The sequence below is a fragment of the Mustelus asterias genome, unplaced genomic scaffold (genome assembly GCF_964213995.1).
Source record: "Mustelus asterias unplaced genomic scaffold, sMusAst1.hap1.1 HAP1_SCAFFOLD_113, whole genome shotgun sequence".
Taxonomy (NCBI): domain Eukaryota; kingdom Metazoa; phylum Chordata; class Chondrichthyes; order Carcharhiniformes; family Triakidae; genus Mustelus; species Mustelus asterias.
The window spans coordinates 621,318-649,076 of NW_027590154.1; the positions used below are offsets into that span (position 1 = coordinate 621,318).

General features: G+C 45.7%; 2 protein-coding genes across 2 annotated transcripts in view; one reads left to right on the forward strand and one right to left on the reverse strand.

Annotated features, from left to right (window-relative positions):
• Positions 1-10,649, forward strand: part of LOC144484499 (uncharacterized) — a 62,398-nt gene extending 51,749 nt beyond the window's left edge. The window contains exons 9-13 of the mRNA XM_078203019.1: positions 969-1,335; positions 3,055-3,191; positions 3,245-3,404; positions 10,044-10,351; positions 10,439-10,649. Of these exons, the coding sequence (XP_078059145.1) occupies positions 969-1,335; positions 3,055-3,191; positions 3,245-3,404; positions 10,044-10,351; positions 10,439-10,649 (1,183 nt within the window). The remainder of the gene's footprint in view (positions 1-968; positions 1,336-3,054; positions 3,192-3,244; positions 3,405-10,043; positions 10,352-10,438) is intronic.
• A 3,246-nt stretch (positions 10,650-13,895) lies between these two features.
• Positions 13,896-27,426, reverse strand: LOC144484508 (uncharacterized). Its single transcript, XM_078203028.1, has 4 exons — positions 27,404-27,426; positions 21,861-22,976; positions 14,374-14,981; positions 13,896-14,289 (listed from the first exon to the last, which is right to left on the reverse strand). Exons 2-4 carry the CDS (start codon positions 22,884-22,886, stop codon positions 14,001-14,003), a joined length of 1,923 nt encoding a protein of 640 aa, XP_078059154.1. The 5' UTR covers positions 22,887-22,976; positions 27,404-27,426; the 3' UTR covers positions 13,896-14,000.
• Between the last annotated feature and the right edge of the window lie 333 nt (positions 27,427-27,759).

Below are 27,759 nucleotides of genomic sequence, written 5' to 3' on the forward strand. Positions count from 1 at the left end.
GATTCTCCAACTAACCATGTCACTAAATTCCCTCATCCCTGCTATCCTTCTGGTAAATCTCCTCTGCACCCTCTCATTCTTCTTCACATCCCCCAGCCACACATCCTGTATTATACAATCCTGTACTCTACAAATTCTGATGCACAAGGTATACATACTTATAGGCCAGCAGTCTGCATAAAGATTGTCAGATGGTCTCTGTGTCCCAGACAGGACACGGTGAGCATGGATCTGTTGGTGAGCCTTAATCAGCAACTTCAGGAGAATTGGGAGGGTGTATAATGGGTACAACAGAGTAAGAAAAGAGGGAGAGAGTGAGGGATGGAGCTTTGAGGGAAAGAATGAGGAAATATTGTTCCATAGAAGCTATAATTTTCTGTTCTGAATTTCTATCCTGGACTGACAGTGATGACTGTTGTCAATTTCTTTTGCAGGATATCTGGAAATGAGAATTTTCAGTAAGAAATCTCAAACCAAACATCACATCAAGGTCTCACAGAGTTACTCAATTTATCAGGTCCTGATAATCATTGGCCTTTGAGTTGAGAAGGAGAAATGTTTTTCTCTTAAATCTACTTCAAAATATTTTGAACATCAGTGAGACTGTAAAAGCACCGAGACACACAGGCTCTCACACACAGTGAGAGTGTACCAGTGAACTGACTGGAAAAAGCTATAATCAGTTACACAGCCTGAATAAACATCACCCCATTTACAGTGAGGAGAAACTGTACATGTGTTCTGTGTGTGGACGAGGCTTCAACTGATTATCCAACCTGGAGAGATACAAGGACACCGGCGCCATGGAGAAACCCTGGAAATGTGAGGACTATGGGAAGGAATCCCGTTCCCCATCAGAGCTGGAGATTCATCGACGCATTCACACCGGGGAGAGGCCATTCACCTGCTCTGACTGGGAAAGGATTCACTCATTTAAAAAACCTGCGGATGCACCAGCGAGTTCACAGTGGAGAGAAGCCATTCACCTGCTTTGTGTGTGGAAAGGGATTCACTCACTCATGGAATCTGTTGACACACCAGCGACTTCACACTGGAGAGAGGCCATTCACCTGCTCTGAGTGTGGGAAGGGATTCAGTCGCTTATGCAGCCTGCAAACACATCAGCATGTTCACACTGGGGAGAGACCATTCAACTGCTCTGAGTGTGGCAGGAGATTCATTCAGTTGTCCCATCTGCTGGCACATCAGCGAGTTCACACTGGAGAGAGGCCATTCACCTGCTCTGAATGTGGGAAGGGATTCATTGAATCATTCACCCTGCAGATGCACCAGCGAGTTCACACTGGAGAGAGGCCGTTCACCTGCACTGAGTGTGAACATAGAACATAGAACATAGAACATAGAACATTACAGCGCAGAACAGGCCCTTCGGCCCACGATGTTGCACCGACCAGTTAAAAAAAAAAACTGTGACCCTCCAACCTAAACCAATTTCTTTTCGTCCATGAACCTATCTACGGATCTCTTAAACGCCCCCAAACTAGGCGCATTTACTACTGATGCTGGCAGGGCATTCCAATCCCTCACCACCCTCTGGGTAAAGAACCTACCCCTGACATCGGTTCTATAACTACCCCCCCTCAATTTAAAGCCATGCCCCCTCGTGCTGGATTTCTCCATCAGAGGAAAAAGGCTATCACTATCCACCCTATCTAAACCTCTAATCATCTTATATGTTTCAATAAGATCCCCTCTTAGCCGCCGCCTTTCCAGCGAAAACAATCCCAAATCCCTCAGCCTCTCCTCATAGGATCTCCCCTCCATACCAGGCAACATCCTGGTAAACCTCCTCTGCACCCTCTCCAAAGCCTCCACATCCTTCCTGTAATGTGGGGACCAGAACTGCACACAGAACTCCAAGTGCGGCCGCACCAGAGTTGTGTACAGTTGCAACATAACGCTACGACTCCTAAATTCAATCCCCCTACCAATAAACGCCAAGACACCATATGCCTTCTTAACAACCTTATCTACTTGATTCCCAACTTTCAGGGATCTATGCACACATACACCTAGATCCCTCTGCTCCTCCACACTATTCAAAGTCCTCCCGTTAGCCCTATACTCAACACATCTGTTATTCCTACCAAAGTGAATTACCTCACACTTCTCCGCATTAAACTCCATCCGCCACCTCTCGGCCCAACTTTGCAACCTGTCTAAGTCTTCCTGCAAACTACGACACCCTTCCTCACTGTCTACCACACCACCGACTTTGGTGTCATCAGCAAATTTGCTAATCCACCCAACTATACCCTCATCCAGATCATTAATAAATATTACAAACAGCAGTGGCCCCAAAACAGATCCCTGAGGTACACCACTTGTAACCGCACTCCATGATGAATATTTACTATCAACCACCACCCTCTGTTTCCTATCCGCTAGCCAATTCCTGATCCAATTTCCTAGATCACCCCCAATCCCATACATCTGCATTTTCTGCAGAAGCCTACCATGGTGAACCTTATCAAACGCCTTACTAAAATCCATATATACCACGTCCACTGACTTGCCCCCATCCACCTCCTTGGTCACTTTCTCAAAAAACTCAATAAGGTTAGTAAGGCACGACCTACCTGCCACAAAACCATGCTGACTATCACCTATCAATTCATTACTCTCCAAATAACTATAAATCCTATCCCTTATAATTTTTTCCAACATCTTGCCGACAACAGAAGTGAGACTCACCGGTCTATAATTCCCGGGGAAGTCTCTGTTCCCCTTCTTAAACAATGGGACAACATTCGCTAACCTCCAATCTTCTGGTACTGTACCAGAGGCCAACGACGACCTGAAGATCAGAGCCAGAGGCTCTGCAATCACTTCTCTTGCCTCCCAGAGAATCCTTGGATAAATCCCATCCGGACCAGGGGATTTATCTATTTTCAGACCCTCCAGAATATCCTGCACATCCTCCTTATCAACTGTAATACTGTCTATTCTACTCCCTTGCAACCCAGTGTCCTCCTCAGCTATATTCATGTCCCCTTGCGTGAACACCGAAGAGAAATATTGGTTCAATGTGTGGGAGTGGGATTCACTCAATCATCTAACTTGCTGACACATCAACGGGTTCACAGTGGGGAGAGGCCATACATCTGCTCCTTGTGTGGAAAGGGATTCACTCAGTTATCCCATCTGCAGACACACCAGCGAGTTCACAAGTGATTACAGAGAATGGATTCTGCCACCTCCTGACATACCAGAGAGTTCACAGCGGGGAGAGGCCATTCAGCTGCTCCAAGTGTGGGAAGAGATTTGCTCATTCGAACAATCTACAGTCACACCAGCGAGTTCACACTGGAGAGAGACCGTTCCCCTGCTCCGTGTGTGGGAAGGGATTCACTCAGTCATCAAACCTGATGAAACACCGTCAAGTCCACAAGTGATTACAGAGGTGTGATTCTGATGTTAACATTCCTATAACTGGCTGGAGTTTAATATTCTGGAGGTGTCAAGATTTTCAGGGCTGCACGTCCCTTTCTAAAAGCATCATCTGTGATCTTTCTCCTTAATTCAAGAATTCTCAACAGAAACCTGGTTGCAGTAAAATTCAACCTTAAATTGATCTTTGATGCAAAATTCAGTGTCTGAAAGTTTCCACTGATAAACATCTCCGTAGAAAGTAGTGATTAATCCTTCCTGTTAGTTCTCACTGACTTTTTCACAGCGACACCACAATTGGGAAACTGTATTGTGAAGGAACCTAAACAAAAAATGAAATATTTTGAACAAAACAGTGAAATATTTAACAGGCTCATCAATAAAAGCTTCATCAATCAACACTGATGTTGATGAAACTGGGAAGTTGATGAAACTGGGAAGTCGCTGAGTTCAATAATTTCTGACACAGCAGAAGCAACATTTGGTAAAGGTGGAACCCACAACAAAGACTGGTTTGAGACCCACTCAGCAGAGATGACTTCTGTCATTGAAGCAAAAAGCAAAGGCTACCTGCTGAAACACTGCATCACTTGGAAGTAGCCAAGACAGATGTGTAAAAAGCAACAAGAGACTGTGCAAATAAACACTGCATCTTCCTGTGTGAATAATTCCAAACTGCCTGTGGCATGATTATCTGCATGCTGTGCATGATGGGATCAAGAGGCCACTTTGTCCTCCAATCACTAAAGTTGCCCCCCTGAAATCAGCAAATGATGAAGTTCTCACCAACAAGTAAACAGATGTCCCGCTGGGTTGAATACGACTGTGAGCCGTACTCCATGGGACAGACATGTCCCAGTCTCTGCTTGACTCTCCTGCAGCTTCCTGACATGGTTGAGTTGGATGAGGAACCCTCATAATTTGAGCTGCGAAAGGCCATAGATTGCAGAGCAAGGAGAGAGCCTCCCGGCAAGGATGGAATTACAGCTGAACTGGTCAAACACAGAAAGTCACATCTATTGTTTCCACCTCCTTCCCTGCTGGGAGGCAGGAACCATTCCACGTGCGTGAAGCAAAAATCATCACAATGTACAAAAACAGCAGTGACAGAGGAGATTGCAACAACTACAGGGACATCTCACTCCTTAGCATCATTGGGAAGGCCTTTGTGAGGGTGATGTTTAAAATACTGCAGCTACTTGCAGACTGAGTGTATCCATAGAACATAGAACAGTACAGCACAGAACAGGCCCTTCGGCCCACGATGTTGTGCCGAGCTTTATCTGAAACCAAGATCAAGCTATCCCACTCCCTATCATCCTGGTGTGCTCCATGTGCCTATCCAATAACCGCTTAAATGTTCCTCAAGTGTCTGACTCCACTATCATTGCAGGCAGTCTATTCCACACCCCAACCACTCTCTGCGTAAAGAACCAAGCTCTGATATCCTTCCTATATCTCCCACCACGAACCCTATAGTTATGCCCCCTTGTAATAGCTCCATCCACCTGAGGAAATAGTCTTTGAACGTTCACTCTATCTATCCCCTTCATCATTTTATAAACCTCTATTAAGTCTCCCCTCAGCATCCTCCGCTCCTGAGAGAACAGCCCTAGCTCCCTCAACCTTTCCTCATAAGACCTACCCTCCAAACCACGCAGCTTCCTGGTAAATCTCCTCTGCACTCTTTCCAGCACTTCCACATACTTCTTATAGTGAGGTGACCAGAACTGCACACAATATTCCAAATGTGGTCTCACCAAGGTCCTGTACAGTTGCAGCATAACCCCACGGCTCTTAAACTCCAAAAAAAGTTGAGGCATTAGAAAGGGAACAGAGAAAATTTACAATAATTATATCAGAAATGTGTAGGTACTAGATACTAGGAAAGGATTGACAAGCTGGGTCTCTTTTTTTTCAGACTGCAAAACCTTCAATCCACCAAGCGAACTACTAGGATATACCCGCTCCCTCCTTTTACTGTGGATAATGGGCCTGTATAATCAACCTGCAAAGTTTCCCAGGGAACATCATTCAGATGGGATGTGTCCATTTGGACATTTTATTTCACAGAGCCAGATTAATTTGGACACAGATTCAGGTGGTGAGGAACATCCTCCTGTTTCCTCAGCCACCGGTAGTAATTATGAACATAAGGATGAATCAAAAGAGAAACACTTCCTAATTTAATCCCTAAACTAAACTCGTTGTTTTGTAAGACATCACAATGCAGCAAGTTAAATTCAATCCACCTTGTAGGATTGTTCAGTCCTTACTCGTTGTGAGCCATAAGGGAAAGTTGTTCCTATGGTCTACGGCCTATCTGACCACAGTCACATCAGAGTCAGGATCGTGACAAGTTTTAAAATCAGGTTTAACTGGAGTCTGTCAGACCAGTGCCAATGATTATGTTTTGGGTGAAGTCCATGGAATCTCCTCCAAAGCAGCTTGCTTGGTGAGTCAGTCTGCCTGGTTCTTACTATCACCCTCTTCACTAACTCCTGCTGCTGGTCTACCTTCACCTTACAAATAGCAATTTGTCCCGAACACTTACCAGCAACATCCCCAATCATTCAGAGTTTGGAGTGGTGGGTGATTTTTTTTTTGCCAGAGAAGTTGTTTCCAGTGAAGGAGATACAACTAATGAAACTTTCAGAATAGTTGGTGATTCTAAAAGTAATGGGCTGTATTGATGATGTCCTCAGATTTCTGGGCTAAATAGTGTGGTGCCAATTTAATAAGGATGCCACATACTGTCACTGGAAATCAAAGACACAGCGCCAGACTGATATGGACCTGATTCATAAAACCCAGATCAATCTACGAACTCTAATACAGTCAAACAGGGATATGACTTTAACAGGATTGGACTTTGTCTCTGTCTTCTGATAGGTATGTGGGATTCTTTCATGCTCCAATATCCCAGCCTAGTGATAATTGTGAAGTTTCAGGATATTAATGTCTTTACTTTGTAATTTCACAATTCATCTACTCTTTAACACCAGGAGCACTCCCTTTATTCACAATGTTACCATGGCTTGTCCAGTCTGTAGAATCATCCAATTAAAGTCTAACAGGTACTCTGCGTTTCACTCCAGTGAGCATTTAATATATGCTTAATAAACGGGACAATCAATCTTTGCACACAGGTGAATGTGTCTGAGATGTATCAACCTGGAATACCTTTTCCATTAAGCTCTCAGTTCACGAGAGCATATATATATTTGAGTCATAGAGGTTTACAGCATGGAAACAGGCCCTTTGACCCAACTTGTCCATGCCGCCCTTTTTTTTTAAACCCCTAAGCTAATCCCAATTGCCCGCATTTGGCCCATATCCCTCTATACCCATCGTACCCATGTAACTATCTAAATGCTTTTTAAAAGACAAAATTGTACCCGCCTCTATGACTACCTCTGGCAGCTTGTTCCAGACACTCACCACCCTCTGTGTGAAATGATTGCCCCTCTGGACACTTTTGTATCTCTCCTCTCTCACATTAAACCTATGCCCTCTAGTTTGAGACTCCCCTACCTTTGGGAAAAGATATTGACTATCTAGCTGATATGTGCCCCTCATTATTTTATAGACCTCGATAAGATCACCCCTCAGCCTCCTACGCTCCAGAGAAAAAAGTCCCATCTATCCAGCCTCTCCTTATAACTCAATCCATCAAGTCCCGGTAGCATCCGAGTAAATCTTTTCTGCAATCTTTCTAGTTTAATAATATCCTTTCTATAATAGGGTGACCAGAATTGCACACAGTATTCCAAGTGTGGTCTTATTGTTCTGACTTTGCCAACAGGGCTGTGGAATTTATTGGATAGATCTTCCAAAGGCCAGCACAGGCATACTGAGCTGAATGGTTTCCATCCATCTGTATCATTCTGTAAAACAATGAATATTCAGAATCAGGATGAGACAGAACGAGAGGAACCAGTGACTGTGCGATTGAATCCAGACAGTCAGCAGCAGGAAAAGGGAAAGAGAGGAGACAGTGTAAAAGCTTCCCACAGGAGAATTTGAGTAATTTAACATAGCAGATCATCAATTCGCAATAATTTGCGTTTTTTTAAAATTAACTTATCTCAATAGCTAACAATGTTATTTTATATTCACTGTTTGAGGTTACAATGGCGCTGCTGTTAACCACCATTCCCTGCGGATGTGAAAGTACCCTATTCACTCCACAGGAGCCCACTGCGCAGGCGCGGTGCTGTATGTGACGCATGCGCAATGCCACTTTGTTCGGAGCCCTGCCGGTGTCGGAGTCGCTTTTTTCAACGGGTGAGAGTGTGTGGGGCGGAGGGAGGAATGGAGCTGGGAGTCAGGGTGGGGAGGGAGGAATGAAGCCGGGAGTCAGGGTGGGGAGGGAGAGGAGGCTTCACAAACACCTGCTGTAGGCTGCAAGGTCCGAATAAGACCTTCCGGTCCCGGGTTTGCAGCTGCGGGGATTTTATCCGGGATCAGGCCCAGTGCCGCGGCCGCCATCTTTGTTCAGCAGGGAGCAGAGGGCGCATGCGCGGCCAGTCGGCGGTGCTTCAGGGTCCCGGTGACCAGGAGAGGAAAGGTTTGACTCATTGACTGACAGGGCGGGTTAATTGGCGCTCTCTTTAGAGAGGGAAGATGCTGCAGGGCGAATGTGCGGCCATCCGAATAACAGAAGAAAATATAATCAGAATTAGGAGCATGAGGAGGCCATTCGACCCATCAAGGTTGCTCTGCCGATTCAATAAACTCATGGCTCATCTGATCAAGAAAATGCTGGAAAATCTCAGGTGTGACAGCATCTTTGGAGAGAGAATAGAGCTAAAGTTTCAAGTCTGGATGACCCTTCGTCAGAGCTCATCTGTTCATTGTCATAACTCAATTTTCCTCCAGCCTCTCTCACCCTTAACTCCCTTGGAGGTGAAACTCCCGGTGCGAACACAGCCTTGAATATACTCAATGACCAGTCTCCACTGCCCACTGGGGGAGAGAACTCCACGGGCTACTGGCCATCTGAGAGATGCAATTTCTCCTCATTTCTGTCCCTTTTTTTAAACTGTCCCTGCAATTTTTGATTCCCTGATATGGGGAAACATCCTTTCCGAATTTACCCTGTCAAGTACCCTCAGAATCATATATGCTTCAGTTAGATCTCCTCTCATTTATCTAAAATCCAATGAGTATCGACGCACCCTGTTAACCTTTCCTTAATAAACAAACTTCTTTATGCCAGGAATTATCGTAGTGGACCTTGTCTGAACTGCAACCTATGTCACCATTTCAATCTTAAATAATCCTATGCTGGGAAACAGAAGGAGAGGATGTTATGAATTTATATTCTGGACTAACTAATGGATTTTGGAAACTCCTTTTACGGTTAGAAGGGGAGGATTTATACACAGCAATCTCAAACCAAGAAAAATGTTTATCTCTTAATCTCTAACCACTGTTGACACATGACTTGTAATCTCCTTTCACAGGGAATTAGAAGATTTGAAGACTGCAAGTGTTGTCCGACTCCAGTGCTTCTGGCATCTTTCCAGCTGCAGGCTCCAGCAGGAGGTTTTAAATTTGAAAACAGTGAAATTGTTCCAGAGGTGAGTATTATTGCGCATTCATCTATAGTTTAGAGTTTTTAGTGCTTTGCTCTGTTATCTGCGAGAGGTTTCATGGCTCTTGGACTGGTGTGATTCACCAGCGAGTTCACACTGGGGAGAGGCTGTTCACCTGCATTGTGTGTGGGAAGGGATTCAGTCGGTCATTCCACCTGCTGAGACACCAGCGAGTTCACAAGTGGTTGCAGGGGTTGGATTTTGCTGTTTTGCTGCTGTTAAATCACATTCAGGATTGAACCATGTTCATTCATCTGAATCATCGATGCAGATTTGATGGGCTGAATAGTCTCTTTCTGCACTGTAGGGGTTCCACGGATTCTTAAAATTCTGTCCGAATTGAAGATAATTTCACTATTTCTGATTTCCGTCCATCTGGAGATAAATTCCACTCCTTTGTGAGCATTTTGATTGATTTGATGGCTCGCAATGATGTTTCAAATTCATTATTCACTCTAAACCAGTGAGGAAAGAGTGTTCCACAGCAACTAGAATTGTCTGTTCTCAGTTTCTGAGCTGTACTGACTGTGATGACATTTGTAAACTCCTTTTACAGGATATTAAAAGGGGAGGATTTGCCAGAAGAAATCTCAAATGAAACTTCACGTCAAGCTCTGACAGAGTCACTCGTTAGGACGGGGAAAACCATCGCCCATTTTACCATCAGAGTGACAGGAAAAGCACCGAGACGCAGTCACCCACACCATGGGAAAACCGTGGAAATGTGGGGATTGTGGAAAGGGATTCAGATCCCCATCTGAGCTGGAAACACATCGACGCAGTCACACTGGGGAGAGGCCATTCACCTGCTATCAGTGTGGGAAGAGATTTACTAATTCATCCGACCTGCTGACACACCAGCGAGTTCACACTGGGGAGAGGCCATTCACCTGCTCTGTGTGTGGGAAGAAATTTAGTATTTCATCCAATCTAGTGAGATACCGTCGAGTTCACTCTGGGGAGAGACCATTCTCCTGCTCAGTGTGTGGAAAAAGATGCAGAGATTCATCCACCCTGCTGGTACACCAGCAGGTTCACACCAAGGAGAGGCTGTTCACTTGTTCTGAGTGTGGGAAGGGATTCACTCGGTTATCCAGTCTGCAGAGACACCATCGCATTCACACTGGGGAGAGACCATTCACCTGCTCAGAGTGTGGGAAAGGATTCAGAGATTCATCTGACCTGCTGGCACATCAGCGAGTTCACACTGGGGAGAGGCCGTTCATCTGCTCCGTGTGTGGGAAAGGATTTGGAGATTCCTCCACCCTGCTGACACACCAACGAGTTCACACTGGGGAGAGGCCGTTCACCTGCTCCAATTGTGGGAGGGGATTCAGTCAGTTAGCCAATCTGCTGAGACACCAGCAAATTCACAGCGGGGACAGGGAGAGGCCTTTCACCTGCTCGGAGTGTGAGAAGCGATTCAGTGATTTACCTACCCTGCTGACACACCAGCGGGTTCACACTGGGGAGAAGCCATTTACCTGCTCTCAGTGTGGGAAGGGATTCAATCGGTCATCGAACCTGCAGACACACCAGCGAGTTCACACTGGGGAGAGACCATTCACCTGCTCTGACTGTGGGAAGGGATTCACTCAGTCATCCCACCTGCTGAGACACCAGCGAGTTCACAAGTGATGACTGGGGTTGTATTCTGCTCTTATTGCTGCTGTTAATCACATCCGGGACTGAACCATGTTCATTCTGACAGATGGTGAAGTGGGAGGGTCAGAGGGTTTCTTGCTGTTGGACTGGCCGCTCTCTCAATTTTAATTCCAGTGGCTGATTCCCTTTGAGTGAGGGCACATTTCCACTGAAATGATCCACAAAAGCAGAAGTCAGATGAGACTGAGATGAGGGAAAAAATTCTTAACTCAAAGGGTAGTGAACTTATAGAATTGTCTACCACAGAAGGCTGTGGAATCCCAATCACTGAATATATTCAAGGAAGAGATAGATTTTTTGTTTTAGATTTTAATGGCTTCAAGCGGTGTGGGGAGAATATGGCATTGAGATCGAGGATCAGCCATGATCATATTGAATGGTGGAGCAGACTCGAATGGCCTGCTCCTAGTTTCTATCGAGTACATTAACTTTATCCTGGATAGTAAATAGTCTTTTTCCTCCCACTACAGGTGTCTTGTCTTTTATCCGTCCTCGTTCTCAGGGTTGGCCGCGCTCTGAACAATCTTTCTCCACTGATTTCTCAGCTGCTCTCACTGCCTGTCCCATCGAGAGGCCGGTCCACATTCCGATATTATCCACACATCTCGGGCCTTCCTTGTACACATTTTCCAGGAGTTTTATCTCACATTGGTCAATTAAAAATGCCTTTCACCAGGATGCTGTATCGCAAGTCTTTGTATTAACTAAAGATTTGGCAATACTTTGTCTCTGAAAGAAACCCCGTAACAGCCCTGAACATCACTGGCCTTTGGATGTGGAAGGAGCAATGTTACATCTATTCTGTCCATGGGATAAGATTTCAGATATAGTTGTGACTGGAAAAGCACCGAGACAAACACACACCCGAGTGAGAGTGTTCCAGTGAACTGAGTGTGGAAAGAGCTTTAACCAGTTACACAGCCTGAAAATACATCACACTATCGGGTAAGTAGATGGGAACGTGGGAATGATAAAGTATAATTTGGGGAAAAAGATTATCCGCATTGTTGGGAAGAATAGAAAATCAGCATTTTATTGAAATAGAGAGGCTGCAGAATTCCACAGTGGTCTCCTTGATGAGGGATATACTCAGCATGACCACTGTGACTGTGTCCTGTCAATGTACAGCTGCATTGCAGGGTCAGGATCATCTCTGAAGGAGCTGCCGGTTAGTCCCTTTTCCTCAGAGCCTTCACTACAATTAGAGAATGATGACAGCAAATAAAGAGGTCATTCAGCCCATCGTGTTCACACCCAAACCAGCTTTCTGAGAGAGTGACACAGCCAGTCCCACTCCCCAACCTCTCCCTCGTTACTCCCCGGCCTCTCCCTCGATCACACCCCGGCCTCACCCTCACTCCCTCCCTGGCCTCTCCCTCGATCCCTCCCTGGACTCTCCCTCGGTCACTCCCCGGCCTCTCCCTCGGTCACTCCCCGGCCTCACCCTCGATCCCTCCCTGGCCTCTCCCTCGATCCCTCCCTGGCCTCTCCCTCGATCCCTCCCTGGCCTCACCCTCTATCCCTCCCTGGCCTCTCCCTCGGTCAGTGCACAGTCTTTCTCTCATAACCCTGAACATTTTTTTTTCTCTTCAGATAGTTATCGAGTTGTGTTTTGAAATCTTGTTTGAACCTTCCTCCTCCCCACACTGGGTCAGTGCACGCCAGGTTCTAACCACTCACTCTGGAAACGGGATTTCCTCAAATCACCATTGCTTATTTCACAAATCACCTTTAATTTGTGTCCTCTGCTTCTTAACCTTTTTGCCAATCAGAATAGTTTCTTCCGATCTACTCTGTCCAAATCCCTCTTGATTTTGAATATTTCTATCGAATCTCCTCTTCTCTATAGAGATCAGCCCCAGCTTTGCCAATCTACCCTCATAACTGAAGTTTCTCATCCCTGGAACCAGTCTCATGATTTTTTTCTGCATCCTCTACAATGTCTTCACCTCCTTCCTGTAGCGATCTATCCGGAGTTGGCCACAATGCTCCAGTTGAGGCTGAACCAATGTTTTATTCTGGTTCATCACAACTTCCTTTGTTATTCTCGGGAATTTGGACATCAGCCTTTCTCCTGTCAATATACAGCTGCCTTATGGGGTTGTAGTCACACATTTGAAAGAGCTGCCCATCAGCCCCACTCCCCTCCCCTTTCTCCAGAGCCCTGCTAACTTTACCTTCAACTGGAGATCCAATTCACTTCAGAAAGATGTATCTGAATCTGCTTCCATCCCCTTTCAGGCAGAACATTCCAGAACAAAATTAATTGAGAAATGAATGCCCCCAGTGGATTTTTCCCAATTATTTGATGCTACGTATTTAATTGTTGATCTTCTGTTTAATACATTTCCAGAGCAGATTTAAGGGAAAATGTTCATGACATCTTAGAGATGAACCACACGAAACACTGTCTGTTTGAAACAAAGCTGATTTATTTGATGTATTAAAATATTAAACTCCAGCCACATTACAGGAGTTAACATCAGCAAAATAAAAGCCAGAATTAATGTGATTCAATCCTAAATATGATCAACAGCAGCAACAAAAGCAGAATCCAACTCCTCTAGAGACACTGTCTGAGAGTCAGTGCAGACTCGATGGGCTGAATGGCCTCCTTCTGCACTGTAGGGATTCTATGAAAAGTAAAGTCAAGATTAAAATAAATAAAGATTCTCCAGCTAGTCACTAATCAGCCTTTTCCATTTTTCTGAAGTCACCTTATAATTATTTATCTCCTAAATTTGATGAATTAAACATAATCTGCAATTATATGATAAATGATCAGTTTTATACAAATTAATGAATCATGTCTTACTTTATAGTTGGATAATGCAGTGACCAGAACTGTGCTCAGTATTCTAGCTGTGTTCTAACTCGTCTTTTATCAGTTCTAACGTAATCTCCCTGCTCTTATATTCCAGGCCTCAGACAGGAAAGTGTCCCAAATGCCTTCTTGACCATCTGATCTCCATGTGCAGCCATCTTCAGGGATCAGTGGATATGCACTCCAAAGTCCCTCTGTTCCTCTATAATTCTCAACATCATCCCATGTATTGTTCATTCCCTTGTCTTGTTTACTCTCCCAAATTCAATCTCTCTCATTGATCCAGATTGAATTCTACTTGCTATTTTTGTGTTGAATCACCCCCCCAGTCCATTAATATCTTCCTGCTGTCCACAGCTTTATTCCTCATTGTCAACCATGGGAGAAACTTTTGTATCAGATGCAAACTTAGTAATCATTTTCCACACAGTTGAGCCGAAATTATTGACACATACCAGAAAACTGTGGAACACCACTGGAAACAGGCATCTTGGCATCATTCAGTCCTGGGTGTGATGAACAGCAGAATCCAACCCCTGCTGTTGCCTGTGAACTTGCTGGTGTTTCAGCAGGTTGTTTGACTGAGCGAATCCCTTCCCACACATGGAGCAGTTGAACGGCCTTTCCCCAGTGTGAACTCGCTGGTGTTTCAGCAGATTCTGTTTACTTTTAAATCTCTTCTCACAATCAGAACATTCAAAAGGTCTCTGATCAGTGTGAACAAGTTGGTGTGTAGTCAGGTGGGATGACTGAGTGAATCTCTTGCCGCACAGGGGGCAAGTGTAAGGTCTCTCTCCAGTGTGAACTCGCCGGTGTATCAGAAGGTCAGATGCATCAATGAATTCCTGACAACACACAGGGCAGGTGAACGGCCTCTCCCCAGTGTGAACTCGATGGTGTCTCAGAAGGTGGGCTAACCGAGTGAATCCCTTCCCACAGAGAGAGCAGGTGAATGGCCTCTCTCCAGTGTGAGTGTGCTGGTGTTTCAGAAGATCCTTTTTGCTTTTAAATGTTTTATCACATTCAGGACAATTGAAAGGTCTCTGATCAGTGTGAACAAATCGGTGTTTCAGGAGCTGGGATGAACAAGTGAATCCCTTCCCACACACGGAGCAGATGAACGGCCTCTCCCCAGTGTGAGTGCGTTGGTGAATCAGTAAATCCTTTTTACTTTTAAAGGTCTTCTCACAATCAGAACATTTAAATGGTCTCTGATCAGTGTGAACACTTTGGTGTGTCAGGAGGTGGGATGACTGAGTGAATCCCTTACCACACATGTTGCAGATGAATGGCCTCTCCCCAGTGTGAGTGCGTTGGTGAATCAACAAATCCTTTCTGCTTTTAAAGCTCTTCCCACACTCACAACATTTAAACGGTCTCTGATCAGAGTGAACCTGGTGGTGAGTCCGGAGGTTTGATAAAGCATTAAATCCCTTCCCACATTGAAGACAGGTGAATGGCCTCTCACCAGTATGGACATGCTGGTGTGTGTACAGGCTGGATGACTGAGTGAATCCCTTCCCACACACACAGCAGGTGAATGGTCTCTCCCCAGTGTGAATACGTCGATGGGTTTCCAATTCAGATGGGTAATTGAATCCCGTCCCACAGTCCGCACATTTCCACGGTTTCTCCATGATTATTGACAGGCTATCGGGTGTAGGCGGGATGCAGATTTGAGCTCACTATCAGATCAGCCATGATGTTATTAAATGGCGGAACTGGCCCGTGGGGCCGAATGGCCTATTGCTGCTCCTTGTTCACATGGTGCAGGTGTCCTCCTGTCTCTCCAGGTTATATCATCAGTTGAAACCAGGTCCACACACAGAACACGAGTATGGTGTCTACCTGATGTAAATGTGCTATTTCTTTTCACGCTGTGTGACTGGTTAAAGCTCTGTTCCAGCTGACTGTGGAAAAATAACTGAGATGTCTGTGTCTCGGGGCTTTTCCAGTCACACTGATGTTGAATAATTTCCCAAAGACAAAATAGGCAAACATTTCTCCTTCCACATTCATAGGCCTTTGATATTCAGATCCTGAAGAATCATGTGACACTGTCAGATCCCGAGATGTTTGGTTTGAATCGCCCGTCTGCAGATATTCTGGAAAAGGAGTTTACATTGAATTACTTTGAATACACAAGACACAAACAAGCCATTCAGTTTAATTCTTTATACTTGACACATCGTCTCCTGTCCCATAGACCTCATCTCAGCCTTTCAGTTGATTTTTCTATTTCTTTTTCTCTCGTGTGTTACTCCCATTTCCTTTTGAAACAATCTCAGCACTTTCCTCAACTCATTTCTATGGTAATTCTAAACCTGTGAGTGATGAAATTTGTCCTTATTGCCTTCTTGGATTTATTAGTAACTATCTGAAAGCTGTAATCTCTGTTGACAAACATCATCACAGTCAATGCAGAATAGAAATCACAGAGAGACAAACATTCCTCTTGGAGTTGAGTTTTCTGTGTGCAAATCGTCAATTTGTAACAATGTGTAAAAGCAGTTTTCAAACATCTTTCAGTGTCAATCCACAATAGAAATGCTGAACAGACAATTCACTTTCCTCCAATCCCAGGTTTCTCCCTCCCTCTCCTCTGTCTGGGTTCAGTTCTCCAGCTCCTGTCTGCAGACTGACAATAAAACCAATGGGTCTTATTGGGGGTGTTGGGTCTCCAGCGGGTGTTTGTGAATCCTCCCCGCCCACCTCCCAGGCTTTCCTTCCTTCCCAGAGATCAGAGTCCTCATTGATTTGAGGCCAAAGTGTAACCTCTTATTTATTGTCCCCCTCCCCCGTCCTCTGATGTGAACCATCCTCCAGTGGCTGAGCCAGGATGGGGCCGTTAACTGGGCCTGTTCCAGGGAGGGAGGGAGAAGCCCCGCAGCTGCAAACCAGGGAGCTGACAATGATTCTGAAGGGTGTGCAGATCCACAAATTGTTTCCAAATCCTCCCCAATGTCCAGCCACCTGCAGTCCCTGCGGTAAAGCCAGGGCCTGTTTCCTGGGCCAGAAGTTGGTGCTCTTTCCAGTGCAGCCGTGGTTTCCATTCCCACCCTGTGCTCACAATCTCCTCCTGAACCCTCCCCAATACCATGATTGACACTGAGCATGCTCAGAGCGTGCACCCACACCACCTGATGTGGAGATGCCGGTGTTGGACTGGGTGAGTCACCTGATGAAGGGGCGGAGCTCCGAAAGCTCGTGATTCCAAATAAATCTGTTAGATGTGAACCTGGTGTTGTGACTTCTTACTGTGCAGACCACACCTGCGCAGTGCGTTCCCAGGCTCCCCAGCGCCTTATCATCTTTGCGCATGCTCCACTCCCAGCCTGGGCCCGCCCCTCATTCACTCCGATTCGTTGGAGGACCAGCCGCTCCCGCTCGGTCCTTCAGCCCCGCCCCTCATTCACTCCGATTGGTTGGAGGATCAACCGCTCCCGCTCCGTCCTCCAGCCCCGCCCCCTCTTCCTATTGGTCCGGAGCTGCCGTCAATCAGTCCCCGGGCATTGTGATGTGGAGCATGCGCAGTGCCTGCGGCAGACGGTAAGGCGCTCGAGCGAGCAGGTTTTAAATGGAGATTTTTACAAAGATCCAGTGCGGATCCAGAGCCCGAAATAAAACCGGAAACATAAATGGAGTTGGCGGGTGGATGGTGAGGCTTTATAAACACCCGGTGTCGGCCACAAACCCTCAATTTGCAAAGCAAATTCCTCGGGCCTTCCGAAGGCTTCAGACCCGAGTTCACATCCGCCATCTTTATCGGGATCCACGTATTGCAAGGCGCATGCGCATCCGCCATCTTTGTTGAGGTAAATTGGAATAACGCATGCGCAGCCACCATACTTCTTGAGGGTGAAATCAAATGAATAACCCACTGGAGACAAAAAAAATCAGACAGTTTGTTATAAAATCAATGTGTTGTTGTAAAACCGGAAGTTAGGGTTACAGCCAACAACAACTTCTATTTATATAACACCATTAATATCAGGGTGGTTAGCACTGCTGCCTCACAGCTCCAGGGACTCAGGTTCAATTCCAGCCTTGGGTCACTGTGCAGAGTTTGCACGTTATCCCTCTGACTGTGGGTTTCCTCTGGATGCTCTGGTTTTCTCCCACCGCCCAAAGATGTGATGCTTAGGGGAATTGGCCATGCTATATTGCCCCTTCGTGTACAAAGATGTGCAGGTAAGGTGGGTTAGAGGTGTAGATCAGGGGTAAAATATTCAGAGTTGGTCCAGACTTGATGGGCCAAATGGTTTCCTTCTGCATGGTAGGAATTCTTTGAGAACTCATCCTTGTGCAGTGAAAGTCCAGTCACTAATGGTGGAGTGATTAAAAAATGGAATGTGTCGGAAGCCAGAATCAGAGCAGTACTAGAGGTGATTCCAGAGATGGGGAGGAACAGGCCTTGGAGTGATTTGTATAAATTAGTTGTAAGGATGCATGAAAAATATGCAACATTTCATTTGGATCTCATAGAATCCCACAGTGCAGAAGGAGGCCATTGGGCCCATCGAATCTGCATTGACCACAATCCCACCCAGGCCCTATCACCGTTACCCATGCATTTATCCTAGCTAGACCCCCCCCCACACACACACACAAACACTCAGGGTTAATTTAGCATTGCCAATCTACTTAATCCGCACCTGTTTGGACAGTGGGAGGAAACTGGAGCACCCGGAGGAAACTCATGCAGACACAGGGAGAACGTGCAAACTCCACACAGACAGTGAACCAAGCTGGGAATCAAACTCGGGTTCCTGGTGCTGTGAGGCAGCAGTGCTAACCACTGTCCCACCGTGCCGCCCTCAGCTCAGGGAGGAGGGAGAGTGTGTGGGACATAGATTTACTGTTTTGGGAAACCAGAGCAGAAAAGTTGTTCCTTAGAAATTAGACTTGTCTGATCAGAATTTCTATCCTGGACTGACAGTAGTTTTGTAAACTCCTTTTGCAGGATATTTGAAGGGGAAAATTTACAGTCCGCAAAATGGAATCAAGTTTCACACCAAGATTTAACAGTTGCTCAATTCACCAGCACCTGAACACTATCAGCCTTTGAATGTGGAGTGCGGGAAAAGATTTCAAACTTCAGTGTGACTGGAAAAGCACCGAGAGAGAGACACACCCGAGTGAGAGTTTTCCAGTGAACTGACTGTGGAAAGAGCTTTAACCAGTTACACAGCCTGAAAAAACATCTCACCATTCACAGCAATGTGAATCTGTGCATGTGTTCTGTGTGTGGACGAGGCTTCAACTAATCACCAAATATGGAGAGACATGATGATATTGACACGATAGAAAAACCGTGGATATGTGGGGACTGTGGGAAAGCATTCACTTGCCCATCCAAACTGGAAACTCATCGACGCACCCACACTGGGGAGAGACCCTTCACCTGCCCCGTGTGTTGGAAGGAATTTACTCAATCATCCTGCCTAACATTACACCAGCGAGTTCACACTGGAGAGAGACCGTACACTTGCTCTGTGTGTGGGAAGGGATAACCTACAGTTACACAGGAGAGTTCACACCGGAGAGAGGCCGTTCACCTGCGCCGTGTGTGGGAAGCGATTCATTAATTCATCCAACCTCGTGACACACCAGAGAGTTCACACTGAGGAGAGGCCGTTCAGTTGCACTGACTGTGGAAAGAGCTTCAGACATTCATCCAGCCTCAAAGCACATCAGCGACTTCACACTGGGGAGAGACCATTCACCTGCTCAGAGTGTGGGAAGGGATTCACTACCTCCTCCCACCTGGTGACACACCAGCGACTTCACAAGTGAGTGCAGGGAGTGGATTCTGCTGTACTTGCTGCTGTTAATCACATCCAGGAGTGAGCCACATTCATTCTGACATTTGAGGTTTGTTTCTGCTGATGTTAATAATCCCTGTAGGTGGGCTGCAGGTTAATATTCTCGATCTAGAGCAGATTGTGTTTTTGGGGTTGCAGTTTCCCTTTAAGAACCGCTGTCTGTGATCTTTCCCCATCATTCAGGAACTCTCATCACAGATTCTTTACAGTACAGAAGGAGGCTATTCAGCCCATCAAGTCTGCACTGGCTCACTGAAGGAGCTTAATCCCATTCCCCTGCCATACCCCTGTAACCTTGCACACTTTCTTTTCAGATAACAATCCAATTCTCTTTTGAGTACCTTGATCAAACCTGCCTCCACTGCCTTCACAGGAAGTTTATTCCAGACTCCAACCACCCAGTAGGTGAAAATAATTTTCCTCACATCACTTTGACTCTGTTTTCCCCATTAAGGTAGGTCTGTGCCCTCTAGTTCTTGATGTTCTCTTGGTGGGAACATTTTCTCACTATTTCACCTGCCCAATTCCTCAGGATCTTGAATACCTGTATCAACCTCCTCTCGACCATCTTCAATCAGACAATTAACATTTATTTCTTCTGATGTTAATCTCTAACTGACCTGGAACTTAATATTCTGACATCTGTTAAATAAATCAGCTTTGTTTCAAACACACGGTGTGTTAAATCCTTGATTTCTCCAGGATAAGAGATTAATTGATGTCCTGTTACTGACTTCTGTTTTTTGGATCTTTTCTCCTTTCTAACTCTAGATTATTTCAGTCTCAGACCTTCAGTTACACTGATTTTTAAAAATTTGATTTATTATTGTCACAAGTATTAGCATAAAGTGAAAAGTATTGTTTCTCATCATGGACAAGTCCCAGCTCCCTATACCTTTCAGAGTGTCTCTCCCAGCCTTGAGATCCAGGGAAGTTTTCAGTATTTAAAAACAGAAAATACTGGAAATTATAATCCATACTTTTCCAAGTGTCAGTTGATTGTGTCCCAGATTATTGGCTTTTCCCCACCGCTGATGTTAAACAGATTGTTCTGTAATTGCTGTGTTTTTGAACAGGGATGTAACATTTACACTCTCTGTCCTTTGTCACTACGACTCGAGAAGGATTGGAAGATTGTGGCCAGAGCTCCACAAGCTCCATGTGAAGGACAGTGTGTGTCAGAGTGCAGCAGTCCCTCAATGTCAGACTGCAGTGTCAGCCTCGATAATGTGCTCAGCTTGATGAGTATTTCCTGTTGTTATTGATGTGGATCATTCAGAAACAATGGACTCTGATGATGTCATCCAGTCCTGCTGCGATGATGTCATAGAGACTATTACATCACAGCAGAGCCTTAGTGGTGAAAACAGTTTTGTTCCAGATGGGAGGTGATGGCCCAATGGTATTATCCCTGGACTTAATCCATAAACTCAGTTTATGTTCTGGGGACCGGGTTCAAATCCCACCACAGCAAGTGGTGTAATTTGAACAAAGAACAAGAAAAAAGAAAATTATAGCACAGGAACAGGCTCTTTGGCCCTCCAAGCCTGCACTGATTATGCTGCCCGTCTGAACTAAAAAGGCCTCCGGGGACCATATCCCTCTATTCCCATTTTATTCATGCATTTGTCCAGGTGTCCCTTAAAAGTCACTATCATATCTGCTTCCACTACCTCCCCCAGCAGCGAGTTCCAGGCACCTGCCACTCTTTGTAAAAAAAAAACTTGCCTCGTACATTTAATTCAATAAAAATAATTGAATTCAATAAAAAAAAATCAGAATTAAGAATCTACTGCTGACCATGAAACCATTGTCAATTGTCAGAAAAAACCATTTGGTTCAGTAAAGCAAAAAGTAAAGTTTATTTATTAGTCACAAGTAGGCTTACATTAACAGTGCAGTGAAGTTACTGTGAAATTCCCCTGGTCGCCACACTCCGGCATTTGTTCAAGTCAATTCACCGAACCAGCATGTCTTTCAGACTGTGGGAGGAAACCGGAGCACCCGGAGGAAACTCACGCAGACACGCAGAGAACGTGCAAACTCCTCACAGACAGTGACCCAAGCCGGGAATCGAACCCGGGTCCCTGGCGCTGTGAGGCAACAGTGCTAACCACTGTGCCACCCCATGAATGTCCGTTTGGGGTAGGAAAGCTGCTGTCCTTACCTGTCTGGCCTACATGTGACTCCAGAGCCATAGCAATGTGGTTGACTGTCAACTGCCCTCTGAAATGGCCCAGTAAGCCACTCAGTTCGATGGTAACTGGGGATGGGCAATAAATGCTGGCCATGCAGTGACGCCCATGTCCCACAAATGCATAAAAAATCCTCACAGTTTAAATTCACACAGACATTCTGTCTCCTTTTGTAATTACCACTCACTTCACCCGTTTAAAAAAAAATCAGAAATTACCCACAAAAAATATTTTAATTTCTCAGATTTTCTTGACATATCAGTAGAAATGGACGTCAATGAACATAATTCATTCCTGGATGTGATTTACAGTAAAATCCAGTCACTGATTATTTGTGAACTCGCTGGTGACTCATCAGGGTGGATGAGCGAGTGAATCTCTTCCCACACACGAAGCAGGTGAATGGTCTCTCCCCAGTGTGAATTCGCTGGTGTCTCTGCAGGGTGGCTGATTGAGTGAATCCTTTCTCACACTGCAAACAGATGAACGGCTTCTCCCCAGTGTGAACCCGCTGGTGTGCAGTCAGTTGACATAATTGTCTAAACCCAGTCCCGCAGTGAGAGCACCTGAACGGTCTCTCGTCAGTGTGAACAAGCTGATGGCGCATCAGGTCCACAGAACCTTTATAGCATTTCTCACAGTCAGCACATTTAAAAGGTCTCTCGTCAGTGTGAACTTGCTGGTGTTTCAGCAGAGTGGACGAATCGCTGAATCCCTTCCCACATTTGGAGCAGGTGAATGTTCTCTCCCCTGTGTGAACTCGATGGTGTTGTCGAAGCCCTGATGATCGAGTGAATCTCTTCCCACATTTGCAACAGATGAACGGCTTCTCCCCAGTGTGAATTCGCTGATGTGCAGTGAGTTCAGATGATTGTCTGAACCCAGTCTCACAGTGAGAGCATCTGAAGGGTCTCTCGTCAGTGTGAACATGCTGATGTCGCATTAGGTTCTGAGAACTTTTATAGCACTTCCCACAGTCCAGGCATTTAAACGGTCTCTCATCAGTGTGAACTTGCTGATGTTTCAGCAGAGTGGATGAATCAGTAAATCCCTTCCCACACTTGGAGCAGGTGAATGGCCTCTCCCCAGTGTGAATTCGGTGGTGTTGTTGCAGCCCAGATGATCGAGTGAATCCCTTCCCACACTCGGGGCAGGTAAATGGCTTCTGCGCATTATGAACACGCTGGTGCCTCAACAGGTTGGATGACCAAGTGAATCCCTTCCCACACTCAGGGCAGGTGAATGGCCTCTCCCCAGTGTGACAGGGCTGATGAGTTTCCAGCTCAGACAGGGATCTGAATCCCTGCTCACAGTCCCCAGATTTCCACGGTTTATCTACACTGTGAACGTTGCTGTTTTCTTGCATGTTAAAAACCCGATGATATTCAGATCCTGATGTGATGTTTGGTTTCAGTTTCCCTGACTGCAAATCTTCCCCTTCTAACGCCCTGTGAAACTGATTTAAGACAGAAAAAAGGGAGTGAGAGAGAACTCTCAAAAACAGAAAGGCAGGTTGTGAAATTGAGCTGGTTTTAGTGCCAATTTCCCACCCCCTCCCCGAATCCTTTGATTCCCTGAAAGATCTCTCCAGCTCTGGGCTAGAATTTTCCTCCATTTTAATCCTGGGAAAACTGCAGTTATTGTCACCGCTCTCTGCTACAAATTCCACCCACTGACTCCATCCCTCTCCTCGGAAACTGTCTGAGACTGAGCCAGTCTGTTCACATAGCAAAATATTTCACCCAACCTGAGAATCTGACCACAAATCCACATCATTACCAAGACCAGTTCCACCTCAGTAACATCACCCAACTCCAGTCTACTCCCAGTTCATCTGCTGCTGAAACCGTCACCCATTCCTTTGTTTTGTTTTAATTTATTATTGTCACATGTATTAACATACAGTGAAAAGTATTGTTTCCTGTGTGCTATACAGACAAAGCATACCGTTCATAGAGAAGGAAACGAGACTGTAGTGCTACAGTTATAGCTAGGGTGGAAAGAAAGATCAACTTAATGCAACGTAGGTCCATTCAAAAGTCTGATGGCAGCAGGGAAGAAGCTGTCCTCGAGTCGGTTGGTACGTGACCTCAGACTTTTGTATCTCTTTCCCGACGGAAGAAGGTGGAAGAGAGAATGTCGGGGGTGCGTGGAGTCCTTAATTAAGCTGGCTGCTTTAGCAAGGCAGCAGAAAGTGTAGACAGAGTCAGTGGATGGGAGGCTGGTTTGAGTGATGGATTGGGCTACATTCATGACCTTCTGTAGTTCCTTGCGGTCTTGGGCAGAGCAGGAGCCATACCAAGCTGATGCTAATTCTTTCTATGGTGCATCTGTAAAAGTTGGTGAAAGTCACAGCTAACATGCCAAATTTCATAGTCATACAGGTTTACCGCATGGAAACAGGCCCTGAGGCCCAACTTGCCATGCTGCGCTTTTTTAAAAACCGCTAAGCTAGTCCCAATTGCCCGCAATTGGCCCTCATCCCTCTATACCCATCTTACCCATGTAACTGTCTAAACGTTTTTTAAAAGACAACATTGTACCCGCCTCTACTCCTACCTCTGGCAGTTTGTTCCAGACACTCGCCACCCTCTGCGTGAAAAAATTGCCCCTCTGGACACTTTTGTATTTCTCCCCTCTCAACTTAAACCTATGCCCTCTAGTTTTAGACTCCCCTACCTTTGGGAAAAGATATTGACTATCTAGCTCATCTATGCCTCTCATTATTTTATAGACCTCTATAAGATCACCCCTCAGCCTTCTACGCTCCAGAGAAAAAAAGTCCCAGTCTATTCAGCTCTCCTTATAACTCAAACCATCAAGTCCCGGTAGCATCCTAGTAAATCTCTTCTGCACTCTTTCGAGTTTAATAATATCCTTTCTATAATAGGGTGACCAGAACTGAACACAGTATTCCAAGTGTGGCCTAACCAATGTCTTGTACAACTTCAACAACTCCTGTATTCAATGTTCTGACCAATGAAACCAAGCATGCCGAATGCCTTCTTCACCACTCTGTCCACCTGTGACTCCACTGTCAATGAGCTATGAACCTGTACCCTGAGATCTCTTTGTTCTGTAACTCTCCCCAGTGGCCTACCATTAACTGAGTAAGTCCTGCCCTGGTTCAATCGACCAAAATGCATCACCTCACCTTTATCTAAATTAAACTTCATCTGCCATTTGTCAGCTCACTGACCCAATTGATCAAGATCCCGTTGCAATCCGAGATAACCTTCTTCACTGTCCACTATGCCACCAATCTTGGTGTCATCTGCAAACTTACAAACCATGCCTCCTATATTCTCATCCAAATCATTAATATAAATGACAAAAAACAGTGGACCCAGCACCGAACCCTGAGGCACTCCGCTGGTCACAGGTCTCCAGTTTGGAAAACAACCTTCTACAACTACCCGCTGGCTTCTGTCATCAAGATAATTTTGTATCCATTTAGCTACCTCACCCTGGATCCCGTGAGATTTTCCTTAGTCTTCTGAGAAAGTAGAGGCGTTGGTGGGCTTTCTTAACTACAGTGTTGGCTTGGGGGGACCAGAACAGGTTGTTAATGATCTGGGCACCTAAAAACATGAAGCTTTCGACCATTTCTACTTCATCCCTGTTGATGTAGACAGGGCACTTTCTCCACTATGCTTTCTGAAGTCGATGACAATCTCCTTCATTTTGTTGACATTGAGGGAGAGATTATTGTTGTCGCACCAGTTCACCAGATTCTCGATCTCATTCCTGTACTCTGTCTCGTCATTGTTGGAGATCCGCCCACTACGGTGGTGTCACCAGCAAACCTGAAAATCGAGTTGGAGGGAAATTTAGCCACACAATCATAGGTGTATAAGGAGTATAGTAAGGGCTGCGAACACAGCCTTGTGGGGCATCGGTGTTGAGGATGATCGTGGAGGAGGTGTTGTTGCCTATCCTTACTGATTGTGGTCTGTGGGTTAGGAAGTTCAGCATCCAGTCGCAGAGGGAGGAGCCGAGGTCCAAGCCACAGAGTTTGGAGATGGGTTTCGTGGGAATAATGATGTTGAAGGCTGAACTGTAGTCAATAAATAGGAGTCTGACATAGCTGTCTTTGTAATCTCGATGTTCCAGGGTTGAGTGCAGGGCCAGGGAATTGGCATCTGCTGTGGATTTGTTGGGCGGTAGGCGAACTGTATTGGATCCAGGCAGTCCGAGAGGCTAACCTTTTCATAATGATGGATGTTAGACCCACCGGACGAGAGCCATTAAGGCACGCTGCTTGGCTTTTCTTTCGTACTGAGATGATGGTCATCTTCTTGAAGCAGATAGGACCTCAGATTGTTGTAAAGAGAGGTTGATGATGTCTGCGAATACCCCATGCCAGCTGATCCATGCAGGTTCTGAGTGCTTGTTACCATCAGACTTAATAATTCTAACACACCCCTGGCCGGTCTCCCTCACTCAACCTGTCTATTAACTTGAGGTCATCACAATTCTGCTGCCCACGTGTTTACTCATTCCAAACCTTGTTCACCCACCACCCCTGCGCTACAAAGGCTGTTTATGAATCAACATTTTAAATTTCTCATCCTTGTTCTCAAGTCCCTCCATGGTTTCACCCCTCCCCATGTCTGTAATCTCCTCTCGCCTCACAACCCTCCAATATCTCTGCATTCCTTTCATTCCGGCTTCCTCAGCATTCACAGTTTTAATCACTCCATCATACGTGTCCCAGTTACCAAGGCCATAATCTTTGGAATTTCCCCCTAAACTGCTCCCCCTCTGTATCTTCCTTCCCCACCTTTAAGATACTCATTAAAACTACCTCTTTAACCAAGCCTTTACCCTTCCACCCTCATGTCTGCTCACATGACTCTATGTCAAATGTTGCTTTATAACACACCTGAGAAACACCTCAGAATGTTCCAGTACATGAACGATGCTGTATAAATACACATTGTAATTATTGATTTGGAGATGTATCACTGTCCCTTCATCATCACTGGGTGAATAGCCTGTAACTCTTGACCTAAAGGGGAGCACCTTCACCACATGGACTGCAGCTGTTCAAGAAGATAAAACATAATCTTCTCCACAGGTAATTTCATAGAAACCCTACAGCACGAAAAGAGGCCATTCGGCCCATCGAGTCTGCACCAACCACAATCCCACCCAGGCCCTATCCCCATATCCCTACATATTTTACCCGCTAATCCCTCTAACCCAGGACACTAAGGGGCAATTTTTTTTTAGCATTGCCAATCAACCTAACCCGCACATCTTTGGACTATGGGAGGAAACCGGAGCTCCCGGAGGAAACCCACGCAGACACGAGGAGACAGTGACACAAGCCGGGAATCGAACCCAGGTCCCTGGAGCTGTGAAGCAGCAGTGCTAACCACTGTGCTCCCGCGCCGCCCGTTTTGGGGATGGGAAATATTTTCTGTTGGTCTTGTTAGTGAAAAGACAGGGTAGTGGGATGAGCTGATTCCCTTGTAGAGAACCAGCAAATGCATGACGGGTTAGTCATTTTCTGTAGTGCAATAATTCAATGTTTCTGTGGCTTAATGAAAAAGAGACCAATTCTGGAGGCCAGGAACTAACTTCTGGAATCAATGCCCACTGCCTCCTATGGAGGTGGTGGCTGCACATGCGTCCTGTTGCCCATTGCCCCCTATAAAGATGGCCACCGCCCTGCTGTCCATTGCCCCCAATAAATATGGCGGTCACGCTGCCCATTTTTCTCGAAAGATGGAGACTGCAAAATCGGTCAGGCAGGGCCTCGGGCGTCTTATTTGTGGTTTTAAGCTAATATCCGATGTTTATGAAAGCTCCGCTTCCTATACCGGGTGTTTATGAGTCCTCCCTTTTGACTCTCAGGCTCCATTTAATCTCACTCACCCGGTGTCTACAATCAGTTTCTGGTCTCCCTGCTGCTCCGACACCATCCGTCCACTGCCTGCACCGCACTGCGCATGCTCCAGTCAGAGAGGCACTGAGCCTGCGCAATGATCTCCTGTATTGAAGATAGGGTATCGTCACCCTCTCGGTGCACGCTGGGTAATGGCACCGCCATTGCCACTTGATATTGTCAAATACAAATACATCTTTTGTGGTCCATGATCATAATGACTGGCCTGGCCGAGAATGGCTTACTCCTGTTCCTATTTTCTATGAAAATATATTTAAACAGGCTTATTTTAAATTACTTAACACCTTTCTTGAAATAGTGTGCACAGTGTAATTACCACAATCAT

Excerpts from the sequence above, each read along its gene's own strand:
- LOC144484508 (XM_078203028.1), bottom strand. The coding sequence starts at position 22,886 with ATGCAAGAAAACAGCAACGTTCACAGTGTAGATAAACCGTGGAAATCT. Across the intron at positions 14,982-21,860 it reads CCCTGATGAGTCACCAGCGA|CATGTCCATACTGGTGAGAG; the intron begins GTTCACAAATAA and ends TACACACACCAG. Across the intron at positions 14,290-14,373 it reads CGAGTTCACACTGGGGAGAG|ACCTTACACTTGCCCCCTGT; the intron begins GCCGTTCACCTG and ends CACTGGAGAGAG.